The sequence below is a fragment of the Lynx rufus genome, unplaced genomic scaffold (assembly GCF_022079265.1).
Source record: "Lynx rufus isolate CCGP_SWC_20201006 ecotype Redwood Valley unplaced genomic scaffold, mLynRuf1.p SCAF_10, whole genome shotgun sequence".
Taxonomy (NCBI): domain Eukaryota; kingdom Metazoa; phylum Chordata; class Mammalia; order Carnivora; family Felidae; genus Lynx; species Lynx rufus.
The window spans coordinates 46,194,519-46,214,304 of record NW_025814824.1 but is presented as its reverse complement, the minus strand read 5'-3'; the positions used below and the strand labels follow the sequence as shown (position 1 = coordinate 46,214,304).

General features: G+C 42.5%; 1 protein-coding gene across 2 annotated transcripts in view; it reads left to right on the top strand.

Annotated features, from left to right (window-relative positions):
* LOC124525759 (cyclin-dependent kinase inhibitor 2A-like) overlaps positions 1-18,229 on the top strand; it is a 31,453-nt gene extending 13,224 nt beyond the window's left edge. The window contains exons 1-3 of one of the 2 annotated variants that reach the window (XM_047098347.1): positions 11,874-11,999; positions 15,535-15,841; positions 18,015-18,229. In XM_047098347.1, the coding sequence (XP_046954303.1) occupies positions 11,874-11,999; positions 15,535-15,841; positions 18,015-18,028 (447 nt within the window). In that variant the 3' untranslated portion in view covers positions 18,029-18,229. Of the gene's footprint in view, positions 1-11,873; positions 12,000-15,534; positions 15,842-18,014 lie in introns of those variants that run through there. The other variant, XM_047098353.1, reaches the window with a different exon arrangement.
* The last annotated feature ends 1,557 nt before the right edge of the window (positions 18,230-19,786 follow it).

The window sequence follows — 19,786 nt, the reverse complement described above, 5'->3', positions numbered from 1 at the left end:
GAGCCTCATGCCATGTTTCTGAACCACTGAGACAGAGGACAGGGAGAAAGCCCTGCAGCCCTGGGATGTAGGTAAGGTCTCCATACAACCTCCAGAACTCTGCACTCTAGCCTATCAGCACCCCCACCAGGACCTGGCGCCATCTTGTTCCTGATTTCATCCCCATGTCCTCCATACATTCTACATTTACCAGTCCCATATGTTATCCCTCCACACCAAACTTGGCCCAATGTGTTGGCCCACAGAGGTAAATCACTCAACAACTCACTCTGCAATGCTACCCAGCCGACTGGTCTGCAACCCCAGGTCAGCATGGAAAGTAGCACTTCTAAGGATTTACACAGAAGATCATAAAGAACCATTTGAGTGACTTATTAGCAAAAAAAAAAAAAAAAAAAAAAAGGTAGGGTAAAGGATATGGATGGGGAGGGAATAGGCATGAACTGGAAGGAAAATTCAGTCCTGTGATCACAAGCAACATGATGCCAGGGTCAAAGGCATCAATCAGAGAGAGTCATGATGATCCATCTTTGCTTCCATATGAGTGGGTGAGAAGACAGGGTAGGGCATTAGGGATAGAAGGACTGGGCAAGGAGTAAGTGATGCCCAAGGTTTAATAGTTTGGGAGTTCTGCTAATTATGCCAACATGCAAACTTATCACCTGAAAAATAGTAAAGCTACTTTTGAAGCTTAGAGTCACAGAATCTCCCTGGTATGCAATTTAGGGTTCCTGGGGGGAAGGAAAGGTTAGGAGTCACTAGTGGAAATAAAGCAAGGCATTAGCCAATGATGTAGCATGATGTGCACACACACTCAGCTGAAAAGGCCCTGTCTCCAGAGGTGGCGAAGGAGTGACAATACCAGTAGGAATTTTAGATACCAATGTGCCCGGGTTGGGGAAGAACCTGGGGCAAACAGGCCTTTTAAGATAGGTTTTACTTGGGAACCTTGTCTCACTTTGTGATAAGCTTCTGTAGGTATAAGGGGCTCAACTCAGGATAGTGGGGGCTTCCACTAAATTCCTATATGCCTCACAGCTCAATTGGCTCTTCGTTTCATGCTTCATTTTCTTAGTTTGGTATATATGCTTTTCTTTTCACTACTTTCTTGAGGTCGATTTTGCATACAATAGACTATGTATATTTAAAGTATACAATTTGATGTGTTCACAGAAGTTTGCAATATACATACATACACACACATGCACACAAAGTCAAGATACCAAGCGTTCCTATCATTTCCAAAGTTTCCATTTTCCACCTGAAGTTCGTGTTTAGCAGTGAAGAGGGCAACATGTGTTTGAAAGGAGAAAATCTGTCCCATCAGGAGGAAAAAGAAGAAGGTTGGGAATAGAGGTTTAGAGGAGGTGAACTTTATAATCCCTCAGTTTTGCCTGTAGTTTCCCCATTGTACCTGGTATTTGAACTGCACACCAGGAGTGGTGGTGGGTGGCAATGAATGCAGAGAAAACTTTGAACACTGACATACTTCATTGTTACTTTCCATGATTTAATGAAGGTTTTTGTGTAAGTTCTTTTGTTTTACACAGCCAACTTTATTACAAAGAAACTTTGTTTTCCAGACATTACAATTCAAAGACAAAATTAATCACACCTTTTGGAAGGGAGTTTGCTTGTTCAAACCGCAGATACCAGCCAGAATGTATAGTAATGAACAAAAAAATACCCCAGAGGAAATTGACTTTGATGGCCTAAATGATTAACATGATAGTAAATGCCATGTCTATTCTCCAAAAAAGTAAATTCTATTTATTGAGCCTACTGTGTGCTTAGATTTTTATATATCTGACATTCTTTATTCTTTATAAAAACCCTATAAGGTAAGCTTTATTTTCCCCACCTTGAGAGGTGGAGAAATGTAGACTCAGAAAGTTTCCATAATTTCTTCAATCCCACAGAGCTAGTTAAATGAGGGATCAAGTCTATCAGGCTTTCCAGACTGGGATTGTCCCATTACCATGCTGCATTTGTGTCTCCTCCAAGATTAGGAAGGACATGGTTGACAATCTCACCAACCACACCTGTCCAAGTCAGAGTAAACAGCTGTAAACATAGAAAGATTATGGAGAGACGATTGGTTCAAAACCTGCAGCAAATATTTATTAACTGTGTAACCATGGCAATATATCACCCCTCCATTTTCTCATCTATAAGTCGGGGGGGTAGCTTTTTGAAAAGCAATTTTGCAGTATGTGTCAAGAGCCTTATACCTTGTGAAAAACTGCAATACTATTTATTGTAGCAATTGGAAACACCTTAACTATCTGACAACAGGGCATCATTAAGTAAACTGTAACATTGTTTCAGTGGAATCAGGTGCAGCTGTTAAAAGTAGTGTTTATAAAGTGATTTTTGGGGAGAATTTATAGAAATGTTTTAATGATAAGTGAGAGAAAAATCTTATTTCAGAATTCTGTTATATCCACGAGAACTAAGCAAGGAAAAAGAAAGGAAGTATTTCAAAATGTTAACAGTCATTGCTTCTCTGCAGTGTCATTTTCCATTTTCTTTATGCATCTCATTCCTTAAAAATTTTTTTTACACATGTGAACTATAATCCGGAAAATAGCGTTCAAAAATAATGGAGTTAAGTGACTCTGAAAGGACCTTAAGATCCAAATTTCTGTCATTATGCGTGGTTTTAACCAACAGTACGTCACTGAGAAACACAGTACTTCCAGAAAGTGGAGATCCTGACACCTTGGTCAGGATCTGCCACCTGCTTCTCAATTCTCAAAGAAAAAAGAGCAATGCTGAGTTGTCCCCCATGTTCTGTACAAATCAGCCAACCAGGAGACGCACCAGGGAGAGGGTGGACTTCTCAGACAGAACTGCTGACACAGTTAGCAGTTTGAAGTCCATCTCCTTGTGCATGTTGTTCCTGAAGCACTCTGGGCTTCTGTTTTGATCTATGAAGGAAGGATGATGCTGTCCACCCCACAGGACAGCTGTGGGATTAGACATGACGTATGTAAAGCTGCTTAATGTTTGTCACATAGTTGGGGTTCAATAAATGGTAGCCATTATGATTTTCTTGGCAATTTTGAATGAATTTCCTATTCTTTATTTATGTCTGTTTATCCCTCCTCTAATTATATACCTTATTACTTATTTTGTTCCTTAGGATGAGGCTAATTCTCAGTATCTCTACAGGTAAAAAAATTGTACACATGCACACAAATACATACTCTAGATAGATATAGATAGATACATAGATGTACACACACACACACACACACACACACACACACACACACACACACTGTGCTAACATTTTAGTTTTCTCAACTGGCCAAATAGCTGCAAATCGATAAATACAAGTAATACACCTCAGAAACTTCTCCATATACAAAAGCAGACATTTACAGTTGAATTTGGGAATGATGGTTTTCATGAGCTGCAAAGATTCCTCATTTCATAAGAACCCACTCTATAAATACGTTATAGTAAGCTCCTTACATAGATTTAAAATCATATTTGTTTTGCACAAAATTTAGAAATGATATCTGCTATATAACAAATAATGCACTTCTAAATTTTTCTCAAAATGATCTTGGGAAGATGATAGCGACTGCAGATTCTGTGCCCAGTTAATACTTTGGAAACGTGTGACTTACCTATAATAATGCATCAAGTTTATAATAAGTGAAGGCATTTTGAGTTTCATGTTCCTTGCCAAAGTCCTGTCTGAACAAGAAGAGAAAATTTACAGTAATTCCTAGTGAACAGAGATGTCATAGGGTCCCTAAAAGAGCACCTTACCTATAGCAGGCACTCAGCAATTGTGCTATACTGAATTTGATTAAAGAATATTGAGAGGGAGAAGGAAACATCCCCCACCTTGAATTTCCCATAGAGCTAATCCTGCATCCCTTTTTCAGCAAACTTGTTCAGAGGTCTGCTCTGTTTTCTCAGGGATCTCCCTTTCATGTTAAAGGTATTTTCTTCTTGTGGGAAAGTAAATAAAGGGAAACCTTGTCTTTAATTTTCTTTGCCATTTTTCACCTAAGGAAGTCCTTCTTTCCCATTTAAAATACACAGATTGGACACTGAACCCTCAGAATTCTTACCCGGGGGCACTTTAATGGAGGAGCATGTTTCTTGGATCAACAATAATCTTTTGAGGCACAGTCATTAATATACTTGCTTTGTAGATGGGGATATTTAAGCAGAATAAAGTATGACTTGTTCAAGGTGATTGGTGGCAGAGGTAGGCTCTCTTTTCCTTACAGTATTAACTTCTAAATGAAAAGGGGCACATGAAATTATTCTCCCATTGTCTTTGTCTTTGAATAATCCTCTATTGCACCCAGCATTCAATCCTAGAGCCCATCCATTCAGGCTTAACCCAACTATGTCCAGAAGCTCTATTACACAGCATAGCTTCCTCTGATAAGCTATTTCCTAAGAAACTCTCCTTAATTATGGGATCCTCTCCACACCCTGAAACATCTTTTCCCTGGTAACACAGGTCTGGGATGTCAGTTATCAGAATTCATTTTCCTTCTCCTATACTATTAATACAGACTCCCCTCAAGAGCCCATCCCATTTCAAAACCACCTCCCTCCTTCAGAGAAGCAAACATGTTGACTAGGACTCTCTCTTGACTAGGACCCTTCTTTTTTTGGACCCACATCTTAAAGCCAAGCAGCTGACATACAGTCTGTATTCAGTTACTCTTTGTCAAAGATATGAATGATGGTTTTCAGAAAGATAACTCTTATTTGCCTAGTAAAGTTATTATGTTTAATTAATTAGAATGGCTAAAGTATGCACATAGTACAAAATTCAAACATTACAAGTTGCAGAACGTGAAAAAGAAAGTCTCATGTCCATCACAGTTCCTCATTTCCTCTCCCAACAGTTAACAGACTTTTCTATATCTTTCCAGAGATATTCTATGTATATTTTATTTTTAACCTCAAACTATATTTTGAACAATTGTTTAATAACAATGCTAATATTGAATATGGTAAAGATATATATGCTTTTAAAAATAGCTTTTATGTGTATCTCACTTGATATCATAACCTCATGAAGTATAACAAATAGAGCAAGATAGATCTCATTTTAAAGATATGGACATTGAGCTAAAAATAGTCTCAGAGGAGTTCATAGTCAAACAGCAGTTCACTAGATACATCAGGACTGCCATTCGGTTCCATTTCAGAGCGATTTCTCCAACGCCTTTTATTTTCCCAAGAAAATGTTTTCATATGATACGTTTGCACACAATTCATATCATATCTTGCCAATCCTGCAGTGTCTTGTTAGAATCAGAACCTAATTTCAGAATACTACCTTCTTAATTATCTTTCTATTTCCTTCTGCTGATGTGTTAAATTAATAGTCACATCTAGAATTACTATTCTTTGATTTGTAGGTTTACTGGGGTAGCACCATTGCAAGACTTTCTTTAATTTAAATAAAATAGTCAGATGCTCCTGCAATGTCATGGTCTCTTATTCTAGCTGGGTTCTCCAGGCTGATGAAATGCTTCTCCAAGTCCTACTCAGCCCATCCCTTTCTCCTAGTAACAGATATTCTAAATCTTAACCACTCTCACTTCCTTTTTTTAAATATAAATTTTTATTTAAATTCCAGTTAACATCCAGTGTTTTATTAGTTTCAGATGTACAATTTAGTGATTCATCACTTACATACAAGTGCCCTCCTTAATCCCCATCACCTATTTAACCCATCCTCCACCCAGGTCTCCTCTGGGTTTGTTCTCTATAGTTAAGAGTCTGTTTCTTGGTTTTTCTCTTTCTTTGTCCCCCCATGATCATTTGTTTTGTTTCTTAAATTCTACACATGAGTGAGATAACAATGGTATTTGTATTTCTCCGATTGACTTATTCTGCTTAGAATAATACTCCTAGTTCCATCCACATTGTTGCAAATGGCAAGATTTTATTCCTTTTGATGGCTGAGTAATATTCCATTATATATATTCCAGTATAAATTCCGTTATATATACGTGTGTGTGTGTGTGTGTGTGTGTGTGTGTGGTGTGTTGTGTGTGTGGTGTGTGTGTGTACAACACCACACCACACACACCACACACACACACACACACACACCACATCTTTATCCATTCATCGGTCGATGGACATTTGGACTCTTTCCATAATTGGCTATAGTAGATAATACTGTTGTAAACATCAGGGTGCATGTATCCCTTCGAATTAGTATTTTTTCTATTCTTTGGGTAAACACCTAGTAGTACAATTGCTGGATCATAGAGTAGTTCTATTTTTAACTTTTTGAGGAACCTCCATACTGTTCTCCAGAGTTTGCATTCCCACCAGCAGTGTAAGAGGGCTTCCCTTTCTCTGCATCCTCACCAACACCTGTTGTTTCTTAATTTTAGCCATTCTGACAGGTGTGAGTTGATATCTCATTGTAGTTTGGATTTGTAGTTCCTTGATGATGATTGATGTTGAGCATCTTTTCATGTGTCTGTTGGCCATCTGTATATCTTCTTTGGAAAAAAATGTCCATTCATGTGTTCTGTGCATTTTAAGTGAATTATTTGGTTTTGAGGTGTTGAGTTTTGTAAGTTCTTTATATATTTTGGATACTAAGCCTTTATCAGATATGGCATTCACTCTCACTTCCTAATCCACCATCTTATCCTCACTGCAAACAAGCCAGCCACTTTGTTCATGAAAGGAAGTGCTTCAACTTCCTCCCTGCCTTAACCTTTTCTTCTTTCTCAAATCTAGCTGTGCCTCCTGCGTCCAAATTTATGACTGCTCTCTGTGCCTTGTATTCCATTTCTTCCTGACTTTTTAAGGACCTCTGGTTCTCAGAAATACCTTCTCTTGCCTGGGTCCTCGACTTCCCTTTTTCTCTTCTAGCTGTCCTTCTCTTCACCTGGCACCTTTCCTTGTGTGTGCTCAAGCCTCCCAGCCCTGCCTCCCTTCACCCTACATTGCTGTGAACTGTGACCGCTAAGCTGGGAAAGAATAGTCACTCCAGGTTTTCCAGCTGACAGTCTGAGCAGCCCTTCCCAGCCTCCTCTGAAGGCTCTTCTTCAGGGAGTTTATTTCTCCAGCTTCTCACCATACATCCCAGGGAATTATTTTCAGTGTTCTTGAACTTCTATGCCTTTTCACACGCTCTCACCTTTGCTTGGAACATCTTGCTCCTCCTTTTACGTCTTTAAGCTCTTGCACCATTCTCCAAAGCCAGGGTCAGCTTTCAGCATCCGTGCAGCCTGGGCCTGAGCCACCAGAAGTTTCGTTCCTTTTTCACTTTCCTGTGTCATCCTCTGCTTCCTTTTGCTTCCACACACATTAGATGTAATGCCACATTTAATATCTACAGCAGCTCTTTGAGGCATCTGTATCTCACTTATACAGATGAGAAAACAGACCCAGATGCATTAAGTAACTTTTTTCAAAGTTATAGGAGCACTAAATGAAAAGTACAGGTTTGAACCCAGGCAGTCCTACTCTAGAACCATTATGTTTAAACCCCCCCCCCCCCACCTCCATGCTCCACCATTAGCCTCTTAAGTTTGTCAAATGAATGAACAAGTCTTTTTCTTTTTGGTTTTTTTTTTTTAACATTTATTCATTTTTGAGAGACAGAGAGAGACAGAGCATGAGTTGGGGAGGGGCAGAGAGAGGGAGACACAGAATTTGAAGCAGGCTTCAGGCTCTAAGCTGTCAGCACAGAGCCTGATGCGGGGCTCGAACCCATGAACCCGTGAGATCATGACCAGAGCCAAAGTTGGACACTTAACCGACTGAGCCACCCAGGCACCCCATGAGTCTTTTTCTTAAAAAATGGATCAAAATTAAACAAGTTTAAATTTCATAGCGTAGATTTTCAAAACTGCCAAGGCAACACAGACCTAAATAAGGCCATGATGTTCTCAAGGAAGAAGAAAAGTAAGTTTGGGAATGATAATAACAATATGTAACAGCACCTGCATGGCTCAGTGGGTTAAATGTCTGACTCTTGATTTCGGCTCAGGTCATGATCTCACTGTTGGTGAGTTCAAGCCCCACATGGGGCTCTTCACTCTCAGCATGGAGCCTGCTTGGGATTCTCTCTCTCCCTCTCTCTCTCTCTGCCCCTCTGCTGCTCCCTCACTCTCAAAATAAATAAACTTTAAAAAAAGATAATAATAATATGTAATAAGTTTAGGATTAAAAAAGTTCTTTGGTGTGTATCATCTCATTTTATCAACTTATGAAATATATTACAATTCCATTTTACACGTGGGCTGAGGCTGGAATAACCAGCACCAGGTTATATTTTATGTCTTCTGAAGTACTGGCCTTCAGGTATTTACTGATATGGAAGAGTAAATTGGGAGTATGTAGGCTCTTTAAAAGAAAAACTAGGAGAGTTTTACACTATTATTAACTACTTATGCAAGATTTCTAATGGAGTAGGGGATCAATTTCTAGAACAAAAGGGCCACACCCAGGGATGCCATAATCTTTTGGGAGCTCCACTGCAAGTGTCAGAGTTAGGATATACCTGTCTAAAAAAAAGTCAACCTCCATGTCTGTATACAATTCATCAGTGGATGTTTTAATATGGTTCCTTTACCCATTTCCTTAAACAACAGTCCAGTATATTGCATAAGAGTTTAATGAGTTCTTTTTAAAACTTTTTTTAATGTTTATTTAGTTTTGAGAGAAAGAGAGAGAGAGAGAGAGAGAGAGAGAGAGAGAGAGAGATTGGCATAGCTCGGGTGGGGGAGGGCCAGAGAGAGAGGGAGATACAGAATCTGAAACAGGCTCCAGGCTCTGAGCTGTCAGCACAGAACCCGATGTGGGGCTTGAACTTAAGAATGGCGAGATCATGACCTGAGCCAAAGTTAGACACTTAACCAACTGAGCCACCCAGGAGTCCTTTAATGAGTTTGATGTAGGAATCCATAGGTGAGTTTCAGAAGAATTTCTGAATTCCCTGAAAGTTATATTCAGAAATACATGTGCAAATGAACTCACTAGTTTATATTTTTAAGTTTATTTATTTATTTTGAGACACACAGAGAGAGCATGAGTGGGGTAGGGGGCAGAGAGAGAGGGAGAATTTTAAGCAGGCTCCACAGAGTCAGCCCAGAACCCAATGTGGGGCTAGAACTCACGAGAGTGTAAGATCATGACCTGAGCCAACATCAAGAATCAGACGCTTAAGTGACTGAGCAACCCAGTCGCCCCATGAACACACTAGTTTAAAAAAGTATTGCATACTTTATTTTATTTTATTTTATTTACCTTTTATTTATTTTTGAGAGAGAGAGCAAGTAGGGAAAAGGCAGAGAGAGAGGGGGACACAGAATCCAAAGCAGGCTCCACGCTCTGAGCTGTCAGCACAGAGCCCGATGCGGGGCTCGGAGCCACAAACCGTGAGATCATGACCTGAGCTGAAGTCAGACACTTAACCAACTGAGCCACCCAGGCGCCCCGCATACTTTATTTTTTGAGGAGAGGGTCTATAGCCTTCAACAGATTCTCAAAGGCCTACTTCCCCTGTGCCAAGATTAAGAAGCATTTTTTTTTTTTTTTGGTGATGGAAGCTAATTTTGATACTGGTATAACAGCCACATACATTATAAGGGAAATCTGTTCCTCATTTCCATTACCACGACTACTATTTTCCCCTTCCCTATCATACAATACCTTAAGTCACATTAAAAGAATTTTATGTCCTTTTTTGTTTTGTTTTGTTTTTTAGAACTTTATGTTCTTAGCCACAGTTTGAATTTTCCACACCAATATTGCCGAGATAATTGATAGGTGCCTAGAAGAAAATATAGAAAGCACAGTAATGCATTTTTATAACAGATTTTAACATTCCATAAGTGTTTTAACTGGCATCATTTTATTTTTTTAAGTAATCTCTAAGCCCAATGTGGGACTCGAACTCATGACCCAGAGATCAATACTCACATACTCTACTATCTGAACCAGCCAGATGCTCCTTAATTGGCATTCATATTTTGCCTGAGCTAACAGAAACTGAAAGTATTCTGGGAGCTTCAGGAAAAGTCACCTACGGATTGAAACATAAGTAGAACTGGATTCAAGTAGCTGGATTATCTATTAGGGATATTAAGCATGTGCTTTAAGGCATCAGCAAAGCCTGAGCAATCTTTTAAAAATAATATATATTGCAAAATATATTAGCCACAGGAAAAAGTAACAACCACAGGTAAAATTAGAACCTCACTGGATTTTCTTTTGCTTGCTATATTCTCAGTTGTTTAACTGTTTATTAAATTTGTGGGTGGTGGAGGGTATCCATTATCTTTTCAGTGAGTAAGGTCTGCTTGGCCTTCCCTTTTATATAATACTGATAATTCTATCCAAAGCATTTTATTCTCTGTGCCTCACAACAAGATTGTAAAAGAATCCTCAAAATGGAAAATTTAAGAGCTAAGGTATTATTAGCTTAAGATGTGCTGCACTGTTCTAAATGCTTATATGTTCAGCAACTCATTTAAAACTCACAACAGCCTTATGAAGTAGGGACTACTCTTAACCTCCCATTTATAACTAGCATAATTGTAAGGGTTTTTTTTTTTTTTTTCTAGTAGGAAGGAGGGGCGGGGGTGGGAGAGGAGCGGCCCCAGGACATTGCGGGACCCTGGTCTCTGAATCACTAAGCAACTCTGCTTCTAGAGCTCTGAGCACTTTTTAAGGTCTAGGAGTAATTATTTATTTAGAACAGAGTCTAGCAGCCCAATGACTCCCTTGCCAGTTTCCTATCTGCTTGTTGGCAGAAATCTCCATCATCCCTATTAAATAGACCTCATCTTCTCGGAGCCAACCCTTATTCAAGGCACTAGTCCCGGGCATTGCACAAGTCTTGGAAAAAAGGATTTGCTGTCGACATCCATTTTACACGTGTGTATGTAGTGAGGACAGGCTGCTGGCCGGGCGGCCGACTCTCCGAAATGAATGTTTGAGCTAGGATTTCTGGCATAATGGGCCCAGCACGCAAAAACCAGGTGTTGAGTGGTGAAGGGGTTAGAGTCATCTAAAACTAGGAAGCCTCCGGCAGCCTGGGGAAGGGGCCGGATACAGTTAAACCCGGTCCGACTAGGCTAGGGTCATGATCTCACAGTTCGTGGGTTCGAGCCTCCTTCGGATTCTGTGTCTCCCTCTTTCTCTGCCCCTCCCCCCCTCAAAAATAAACCAACATTTTTTTAAACTTAAAAAAAATTAAAGTAGGTAAGCCACGCAGTGCTACCAGGGATACCAGTGCTGGGCAGGGCTCTTACTGCCAGAAGAGTTAGATGTTTCTTCTGATTAAAAGAGGAAGCAGTACTTTGCCTAAGACATCAAACAGCCTGGTTCGAACTTGGCAGTTAGGAATCCTGTGCGGCTTTCAAATGCGAGGTGGTAGTACAGGGGAGGAAGGGAAACAGGGGAGAAGTACCGCTTTAATCGCGTGAACTCGCTCGGAGACCGCGTGCCTCCGCTGGGGGCGGGGGGAGTGCAGCACCGAGAGGAGGGCGGGCGGGGGACGCGGGAGGGGGGGGGGTAGCAGGGGAGGAGCCCCGGGGTCCCTCCCCCCCAGGGCCGCGTCCCGCTCCTAGCGCCCGTCCCCCCGGCCAGCCGCAGACCCGTTGACAGCGGAGGCCCCGCGCGGGGCGACTCCACCGGGTGTCACATTCGCAGCGAGTTCAGGGCGGACGGCGCTCCCCTGGAGAGAGACTCCTGCAGGAGGAGGGGAAGGGCAGAGTCTGGGGGCCGCTTCCGCCGGCCGGGGAGGAGAGAGGAGGGGCGGGCCGATCACGAGAGGCCGGGGCGGGCCGCTGGCGACCGACAGCCCCAGAAGAAGGGAGGGAACGGGGCAGCGAGCGCTGGAGAGCAGCATGGAGCCCTTGGCCGACAGGCTCGCGACCGCGGCTGCACGGGGTCGGGCCGAAGAGGTGCGGGCGCTGCTCGCGGCGGGGGCGCAGCCCAATGCGCCGAACCGCCTGGGTCGGAGCCCGATTCAGGTGGGTGAGCCGGCCTGCCAGCCGCGGGAGAAGGGGGTGGCGGGCGCCTTTGGAGCACAAGGTTTGCAAGAGAGTTGGTACCGGTGAGCGTTGCGATTCTCGGGTAAGGGGAGACTTCCTGGTGAGTTCTCTGGTGGAGTTTGGAGCGGGAGCCCACCCCTCGTCCAAGTCCTGGGGGCTTAGGAAGCCGCGGGAGGAATGAGGAGACCTTTGGGGTCTGGATCTGTATGAGGTGGTGAAGATCCGGGCGGGGGGAGCCTATTTGTGTTAATATACTATATTCTTTATATACTATGTTCTTTATCAGATATACAGTTACGAACGCTTGGGGGTAAAAGCAAGATTTTAAAGAAATGTAAGGTTTGTTGGGCCCACTTAGCTCGGAATTCACAGGCACCTGAAGGGAGCTGACCATCTTCCTTGCTGGCGGGGGGGGGGGGGGTTGCAGTGGAAACCTTCTGCTGTTTTTGTTGAATAAATATCAACTGAAATTATTCAGAAGCAACTATATATTGTGTTTATTTTTTTTAACCGAATAAAGAAAATATATGCTTGTTGTAAGAATTTAGAAAATACAGACATATATGAAGAAAAACGTTAGTGTGACCTTGCCTGAAATGTTGTCAATTTAGTTACTCTTTTGCGGGTATCTCCTATTTTGTTATTTTTAACTTTATTTGTTATAGATTAACTTATTTGGGACAGAGTTTTAAATTCCTCATTGTTCAAAAAGGTTGTTTCTCCCCTTCTCCAGTTTGGGGGTGGGGGTGGGGTTGGGGGGAAAGAGGTATTTGTCGTTTTTCTTTGCCTTCACTAACTTCCTAAATCCAGGCTAAAACAAAACGAAACAAAACAAAAAAACGATTTCTTCCTGGCAGTCACCACCCTAGTTTTATTTCCAGTGTCGACAGTGATTTCTAATTCTGAAAAATAAATGTATATGAAAGAAAGGTTCGCACAAACTCCAGCGAAACGAGACAAAGGAAAGTAACTTGTACTTGCAATTTCACAGATTTCATGAGTCCATCTTCCTTTCTTGAAAGTATGCTACGTCGAACAAATTTTACACATTTTAAAATACAGATATAAAAATAGGGGCGCCTGGGAGGCTCAGTCGGTTAAGCCTCCTCTCGATTTTGGCTCAGGTCATAATCTTAGAGCTCTTGAGTTGAGCCCTGCATCCGGAGCCTGGACCCTACTTCCAATTCTGTGTCTCCCTCTCTCTCTGCCCCTACCCCGTGCTCTCTCTCTCTCTCTCAAAAATAAATAACATTAAAAATCTTTTAATAAAAATAAAATAAAATACAGATATGAAAGTAAAACCAAAATGCCTTAAAACTTGAGATTATTTGGGATTTGTAGTGTGGAGAGATTTTGAGAGTAGAGAGGTTTTGTGATAGTAGAAGAAAAGCATGAATCCTTTAAAAATAATGCATGCATGATTCCTAATTAGATATCTCGAAAATTTTATCTGAAGACTGAATTGGCCTTGAAGTTCTGGAATATGTTAGAAGAGACTCCATTTGTTTAAATACAAAAAGAAAAAAATAATTAGTTAGTTTTAGCAATTTTTTAAATAGGGAGGCTAAAAACATAGAGAAAAGGGGGCATGATTTTGGTTTAGAACCCTAACCAAACTTGTGTTTAATATAAAACTATTTAGTTTATAGAAAATTTTAACTACTTCATTGAACTCCATGTCTTATCAAATGGATTTAACACTCTACAAATATTCATTTAATTGATTCTTTTTCTTTTTGCTTTGGATTGCTATTTAGATTTAAATATTTAAATGTTAGGTTTCCTTTCATACTTTAACATGATGAAAACACTTAAAAGCAATTAAATGATGAAGCACTTCATTGGATAAACAGAACGTTTCATCTGTTATATTTTCACTTGCATCATATACAGACATGGAGGTTGATGTCTTCTAAGAACAGGTTTTAGACATGTGTTTCCTAGCTCTGGCACTTGCACGAGAGCTCCCAAAAGATTCTGGCATACTTGGGTGTGGCCCCCTTGTTCTGGTAGTTGACCCTTTAATCTATTAGAAGTCTTGTGTAAATAAGCAGTTAACAGTGTGAGAGCTTTTCCAGTTTTTCTTCTAAAAACAGTGCATTGTTCTAATGCACTGCAAGGGTTGTTTTTTTTTTTCTTTTCGTAGCTGTAATTTGATTCACTTACATATTCTCTCTTTTTCCAAATCAGTTTCACTTTCTCTAGGACAAGAATCAACCACCACAGTAGAACTTATTATGGTTCCTTGGTCTAGAGAAATTAAATAATTCATGTTTAATACACAATGTAACTAAAAATAAGTAATTCCTCCTTCTAAGTCACTGTTGTCTAGCTAATATAATCAAATAATGGTTACCCTAAAAAATAATTATCTATCACTGCCATCCATCATGCAACACTCAAATTATAAGGTTGTTGTGATTGTGGATACTATTTAAAAATTCTTCTTTGGTGATGACTTTGTTTCAAAGATGATTTATGAAGCAAATGACGGGAGCACCTCCTATTTAATGAACTCTCAGAGTGTAAACTTGGAAAGTTGCTTAGTTTCCTATTTCTGCTGTAACAAATTGCCACAAACTTAGTGGCTCAAACTAACATAAATTTATTATCTTCTAGTTCTGGATATCTAAATGGATATCTAGATATCTAAAATGGATCCATAGGGCTACATTCCTTTTGGAAGTTCCCAGGGGAGAATCTGTTTCCTTGCCTTTTGCAACTTCTAATGACCATCAACATTCCTTGGCTCATGGCCCCTGCATCTTTTCTCTGACCTCCATTCTTAGATCTTTTCTCTGTGACCTTCTTTAAAGGAAACTTATGATTACCTTGGGCCCACCCTGACAATCCAGGTTAATCTCCCTCAAAATTCTTAACTTAATCACATCTGAAGTCTCTTGCCATGTCAGGTAATATATTCACAGCTTTCAAGTGGACATCTTTGGGAGGCATTATTTAGCTTATCACAGGAAGGAATTTGGGGGCTGGTTAGGCAAGCCTCATTTTATACTTAAAGAAAGTGAATTTCAATATTCCGGGAGGCTTAAGTATAGATTAAAAGTTTTATAAGAATTAAAGGTTAATTGTTTTCATTTTAGCTTTTTAACGATTATCTGTACTTGGATATACAGCAGAAAACCATATAAAATCTCTGGGCCTTATATAACTGTACCAAAACGAGGGGGGAAATACAAGAGATCAGGCCGTTGTTAAGCCCGTTTTGTCCCTCACCATTTTGCTGTTGTCTGTGCATCTGGCAGTGTTGTGTGTGTGGCTGGAAACCCACAGAAGTTTGGAGAATATAATGGAATTCAATGTGTACAGAAAGATGGAATGAGTATACTGGAGAACTAGCTAAGAGAGTTGGTAACTGAATGCAAATAGAGAGTAACTAGACACCAGTTGCTTGTACCGGAGTCTGCGCGAGGAGGAGGCTTCACAAAGAGTTTCTCTAAATGAATCTTGCCCCTTCCACCTGTCACCGCCCTGACCACTCTGCTCTCTCGGACAGGTCATGATGATGGGCAGCGCCCGCGTGGCCGAGCTGCTGCTGCTCCACGGCGCGGACCCCAACTGCGCGGATCCCGCCACCCTCACCCGACCTGTGCACGACGCCGCCCGGGAGGGGTTCCTGGACACGCTGGTGGTGCTGCACCGAGCCGGGGCGCGGCTGGATGTGCGCGATGCCTGGGGCCGCCTGCCCGTGGACCTGGCTGAGGAGCGGGGCCACCGCGACATAGTCCGGTACCTTCGCGCAGCCACGGGGGGCACCGGCAGTGGTAGCCACACCGGTACAGACGGTGCAGAAGGTGTCGCAGGTGAGGTGGAAGATTTGAGTTGGACCCCGAAGAGCTTCAGCATTCCTTCCACTGCACTCCTTTTTCAGAAAAGAAAGCTGGCGCCGGGAGAGCAGGATCTTGGGTCCCTTGTCCGCTCTCACACTGCCATCCTGTATAACAACCCCAAGTGTCCAATCTTGCTGCCTGGCCAGGGCTATGGACAGGCAATAGCCTAGAAGGATTTCTGCACTTTAAAACCCATCCCATAAACCGTGCCCCTATCCTCCGCCCCAAATACTCACCCTCCCCACAGCTCAAGGACTTGACTAAGGAGCATTGATGACTCAGGATGCTAGAGGTCTAGTAGCCCCAGTTCCTCCAAACTAGCTGGCAACCGCATCCATTCAACTGCTCTGTGTCCACATTAGCATGGGTAGCTGGACCAACCCTGCTATTTCTACAACCATTTGCACGTGGCATCATCTGACAGAAATCTATCACTCCCAGCTCTATTGCAAAACTCAACTAAATCTGACCCTCAGCTCTGTGCGGTGTTGTTTTCCAGAGCTGTCCAAGGGAGAGAGACCTCTCCAACCCTGGCAGTCTGCATATGGGGATTTGATGCACTCTGAGAAACAGAGACCCTCTCTTAAGCTTTTCTTTCTCAAGCCTTTTTTTCTTTGCAAGAGAGATCACTGAGAGGGAGATGGCTATACGGTCCACCTTGCCTTCTCCTACAACCACAAGCCTTCTCTCGTGGCCCTGTTTCTCCACCTCCACTCCAGCCTGCCTGAAGCACCAATTTTCCTGATTTTTTTTTTTCCTGAAGGGAGAACCATTATAGATACATGACATTAACACGATTATTTAAGGTAAACCATGACTTTGAAGATACTGAGATCTACTCTATTTTGGCTCAGAATTGGGGCACTAGACCCTCTGGGCCTTAGGGGGACCTAGGAGGACAGAGAGGAGAGGCTCCCTCTGGGTCCTAGACCGGTGATGCAGCAAGTGATGTGCCTTTGACAAGAAGCAAGAAGATCTCTTTTAGCCTGCCCACCCTCTCCTCCCATTGAAGCTTGTATCCGGACACAGCGTAGGACAAGGGACCAATCATAGGGCTGCTGAGCGGCCCTGAAGAGAAGGATTAGGTGATTGAATCGAGTCACAGACAAATACATATTGTAACCCTTTATAAGCAAAACTAAGAGATTTGACCAAGCACATAAGTCCCTCCCTCTCTCCCTGCCTCCCTTCTCTTTATCCTACTACACGACCTCCATTTTAGATGGGGCACAAAAATGAATGAGACGAAACAGGAGACTTGCCCTCATAGAGCTTATATTCTGGGAAACAGACTTTAAACAATATATTTTCAGAGTTAGTTTGTAAAACCAATTTAGTTGTAAATAGGGAGACAGGATTAGAGTGCTCAGAGAGCCTGATGTGAAGAGATTAGCCACTGGAGGCAGAGACACATTCAAGTCGCAAAGACTGTGGCAGGAATGAATGTGGCGGGTTAGGAGGACAGAAGGCGGGCACTGGAGCGCGCACACAAGGAGATCAGGGAGGAGGGCAAAGGCCAGATAATGTACCAGCTTGTAGGTCAAAGAAAGGATGTTGGGTCGAAACGTGGATTTTGAGAAACTTTAGGATGCTATTAATGGGTTTGGGAGCGGAAGCCTAGGAAGAAAGATGACAGGGCTGGAACTGAAGTTTCTAGATTGCCCAGCCGCTCCTAAGCCTCAGACGCCCTCTGCTTACCCGTGTTCGCCGAATAGCCTGCAGACGCGCCAAGAGCGAGGCGGTATTTTCACGTCCTGCGCTAGGCGCTGTGCGCCGCACGGCCGCAGCACGCGTTATATACCGGGATTTTCCTGTTGCAAGCCTGCGAGGCGGAGTGACCGCGCGCTCTCTGCCCTCGCCTGGCGGGCCCGGAGCTGCCGGCGAGCCAGAGCAGCCAGCCGCGCAGTGGACGCGATGCGATATCAGAGAGGCTGAGGAGTGCACCTGCTGGCAGGGTCTAGCCTCGGTGGGCCCTGTGCGGAGGGTTGGTGGATATTGAGAGGAGGTGTACATGCCAGGGAAGCCGTTTGAGAATCTTGTCCGTGAATGTCTGAATACTAGGTGGGGGATTACGAGAGAGGAGGGATCGGTCGCGCATTCTTGACTTCTGGTTTCTAATGTCTTTTTCTCTTTCTACCGCCTGCAGACAGCCGGACTTAAAGAATCATTGAGATCTGAAGACACCTCAATATGGTTTTGATCTTCCGTCACCCAAGAGAAATAACCCCATCCCACCCAACTCTTCCCTGCTTTCTTAGTTGCCATATATCAAATAGCGCTTTTTAAATCTGCCTTCCCCTTCCCCTAAATTTACATTTGTATTTCCATTTATACATTGTTATAAAAGCTAAAAAGCAACACTGTTTCTGCCTTTTTATTATTGGGTTAGAGTTTTCTGGAGCAAGTTCTTAGGCCCTGAAAACACATCCATGTGGGCACTTCCTCTTTCCAGCCTGGCACCTCAAAGGGCACTGTTGTTTTTACAGACCCTTGTGAACTAAAGATACCAAACTTAAACGGGTTACATGGCCTTTCCTGTGTCCAGCAGCCATTAAGTGGCAGTGCCAAAGCTCACTTTTTAAAAAGTGTTCTTTTTGTTTACTCATTTATTCAGTCAACATTTACTGAGTACATATTATGGCATCTTGCCATGGGTATGGGAAATGGAGACAGATATCAATTAATGAACCCACAAACGCATGACTAGAAATTTTTATGCCGATTTTATTGACTAGAAGGTAGTATTGTTTCCAAAAGATAAATGTACACTGCAGTAAGAGTATATAGCATGGATTGTAAGACATCTGAATTTCAGATGATAAAATGTCAAGAGCTGGGTCTTAAGATCAATGAAATGGGATAAAAAAGTGATGAACAGAAACTCCAGGGAGACCTCAGATTGACAGACTCACGGCTGGCCTTCCCCTACTCACCTGGCTGCAGGAGTTGAGCCCCTCAAGGTTTGGGGCATTTTGCCCAAATCTTCAAAGCAAGCATGTGACTGAGCCAGCAAAGTGTGGTCTACAACCACAGAGCCTGGTTCTGCAGTCTGCTGGGGGCCTGACTGAGCTGCCCCCAACCATGCCCAGTGCAGCTTCCTGCAACCCTCCCACAGTGGTTCCAGAGGGCTGTGAAGTAGCTACTGACCTCCACTCAAACCAAAAGCAGCTCCAGCTTCTCTGCCACGGCAGGAGGAGGAATGTGGCTTCAACTTCAGCAGAGGCCAGGAGGCCATGCTGCCTCCTCTGCAGTAGAGGTATCATACCTTCATTACTTATTTTTTTGAGGTGCAATTCATATAAAATTAATAACTTTATGTATATTTTAATGTTTATTTGAGAGAAAGAAAAAGCATGCACTGAAGAGAGAAGGGAGAGAAGCAGAGAGAGAGAGAGAGGATCCCAAACAGGCTCCATACTGAGTGTGGGGCTCCACATGGGCCTGGATCCCACCCCCTCCAGATCAAGACCTGAGCTGACATCAAGAGTTGGATGCTCAACTGACCGAGCCACCAAGGTGCCCCAAAATTAACAAATTTAAACCGTACAATTTGGTGTCATTTAGTCAACTCACAATGTTGTGCAGCCATCACCATTTATCTAGTTCAGAAACGTTTCCATCACCTCCAAAGGAAACCCTGTATCTATTAGGCATACTCATTAAATACTCCCTGTTCCCAGGCCCTGACAACCACTAATCTCCTTTTGTCTATGGATTTACCTATTTTGGACATTTCATGTAAGTGGAAGCATACAATATGTTGCCTTTTGTGCCTCGTTTCTTTCATTTAGCATAAGTGTTTGCAGTTCATGCATGTTGTAGCACATACCAGTACTTCATTCCTTTTTATAGCTGAATAGTATCCCACTGCTTACGCCATCTCATAATGAATGTTTGGGTTGTTTCCACCTTTTAGCT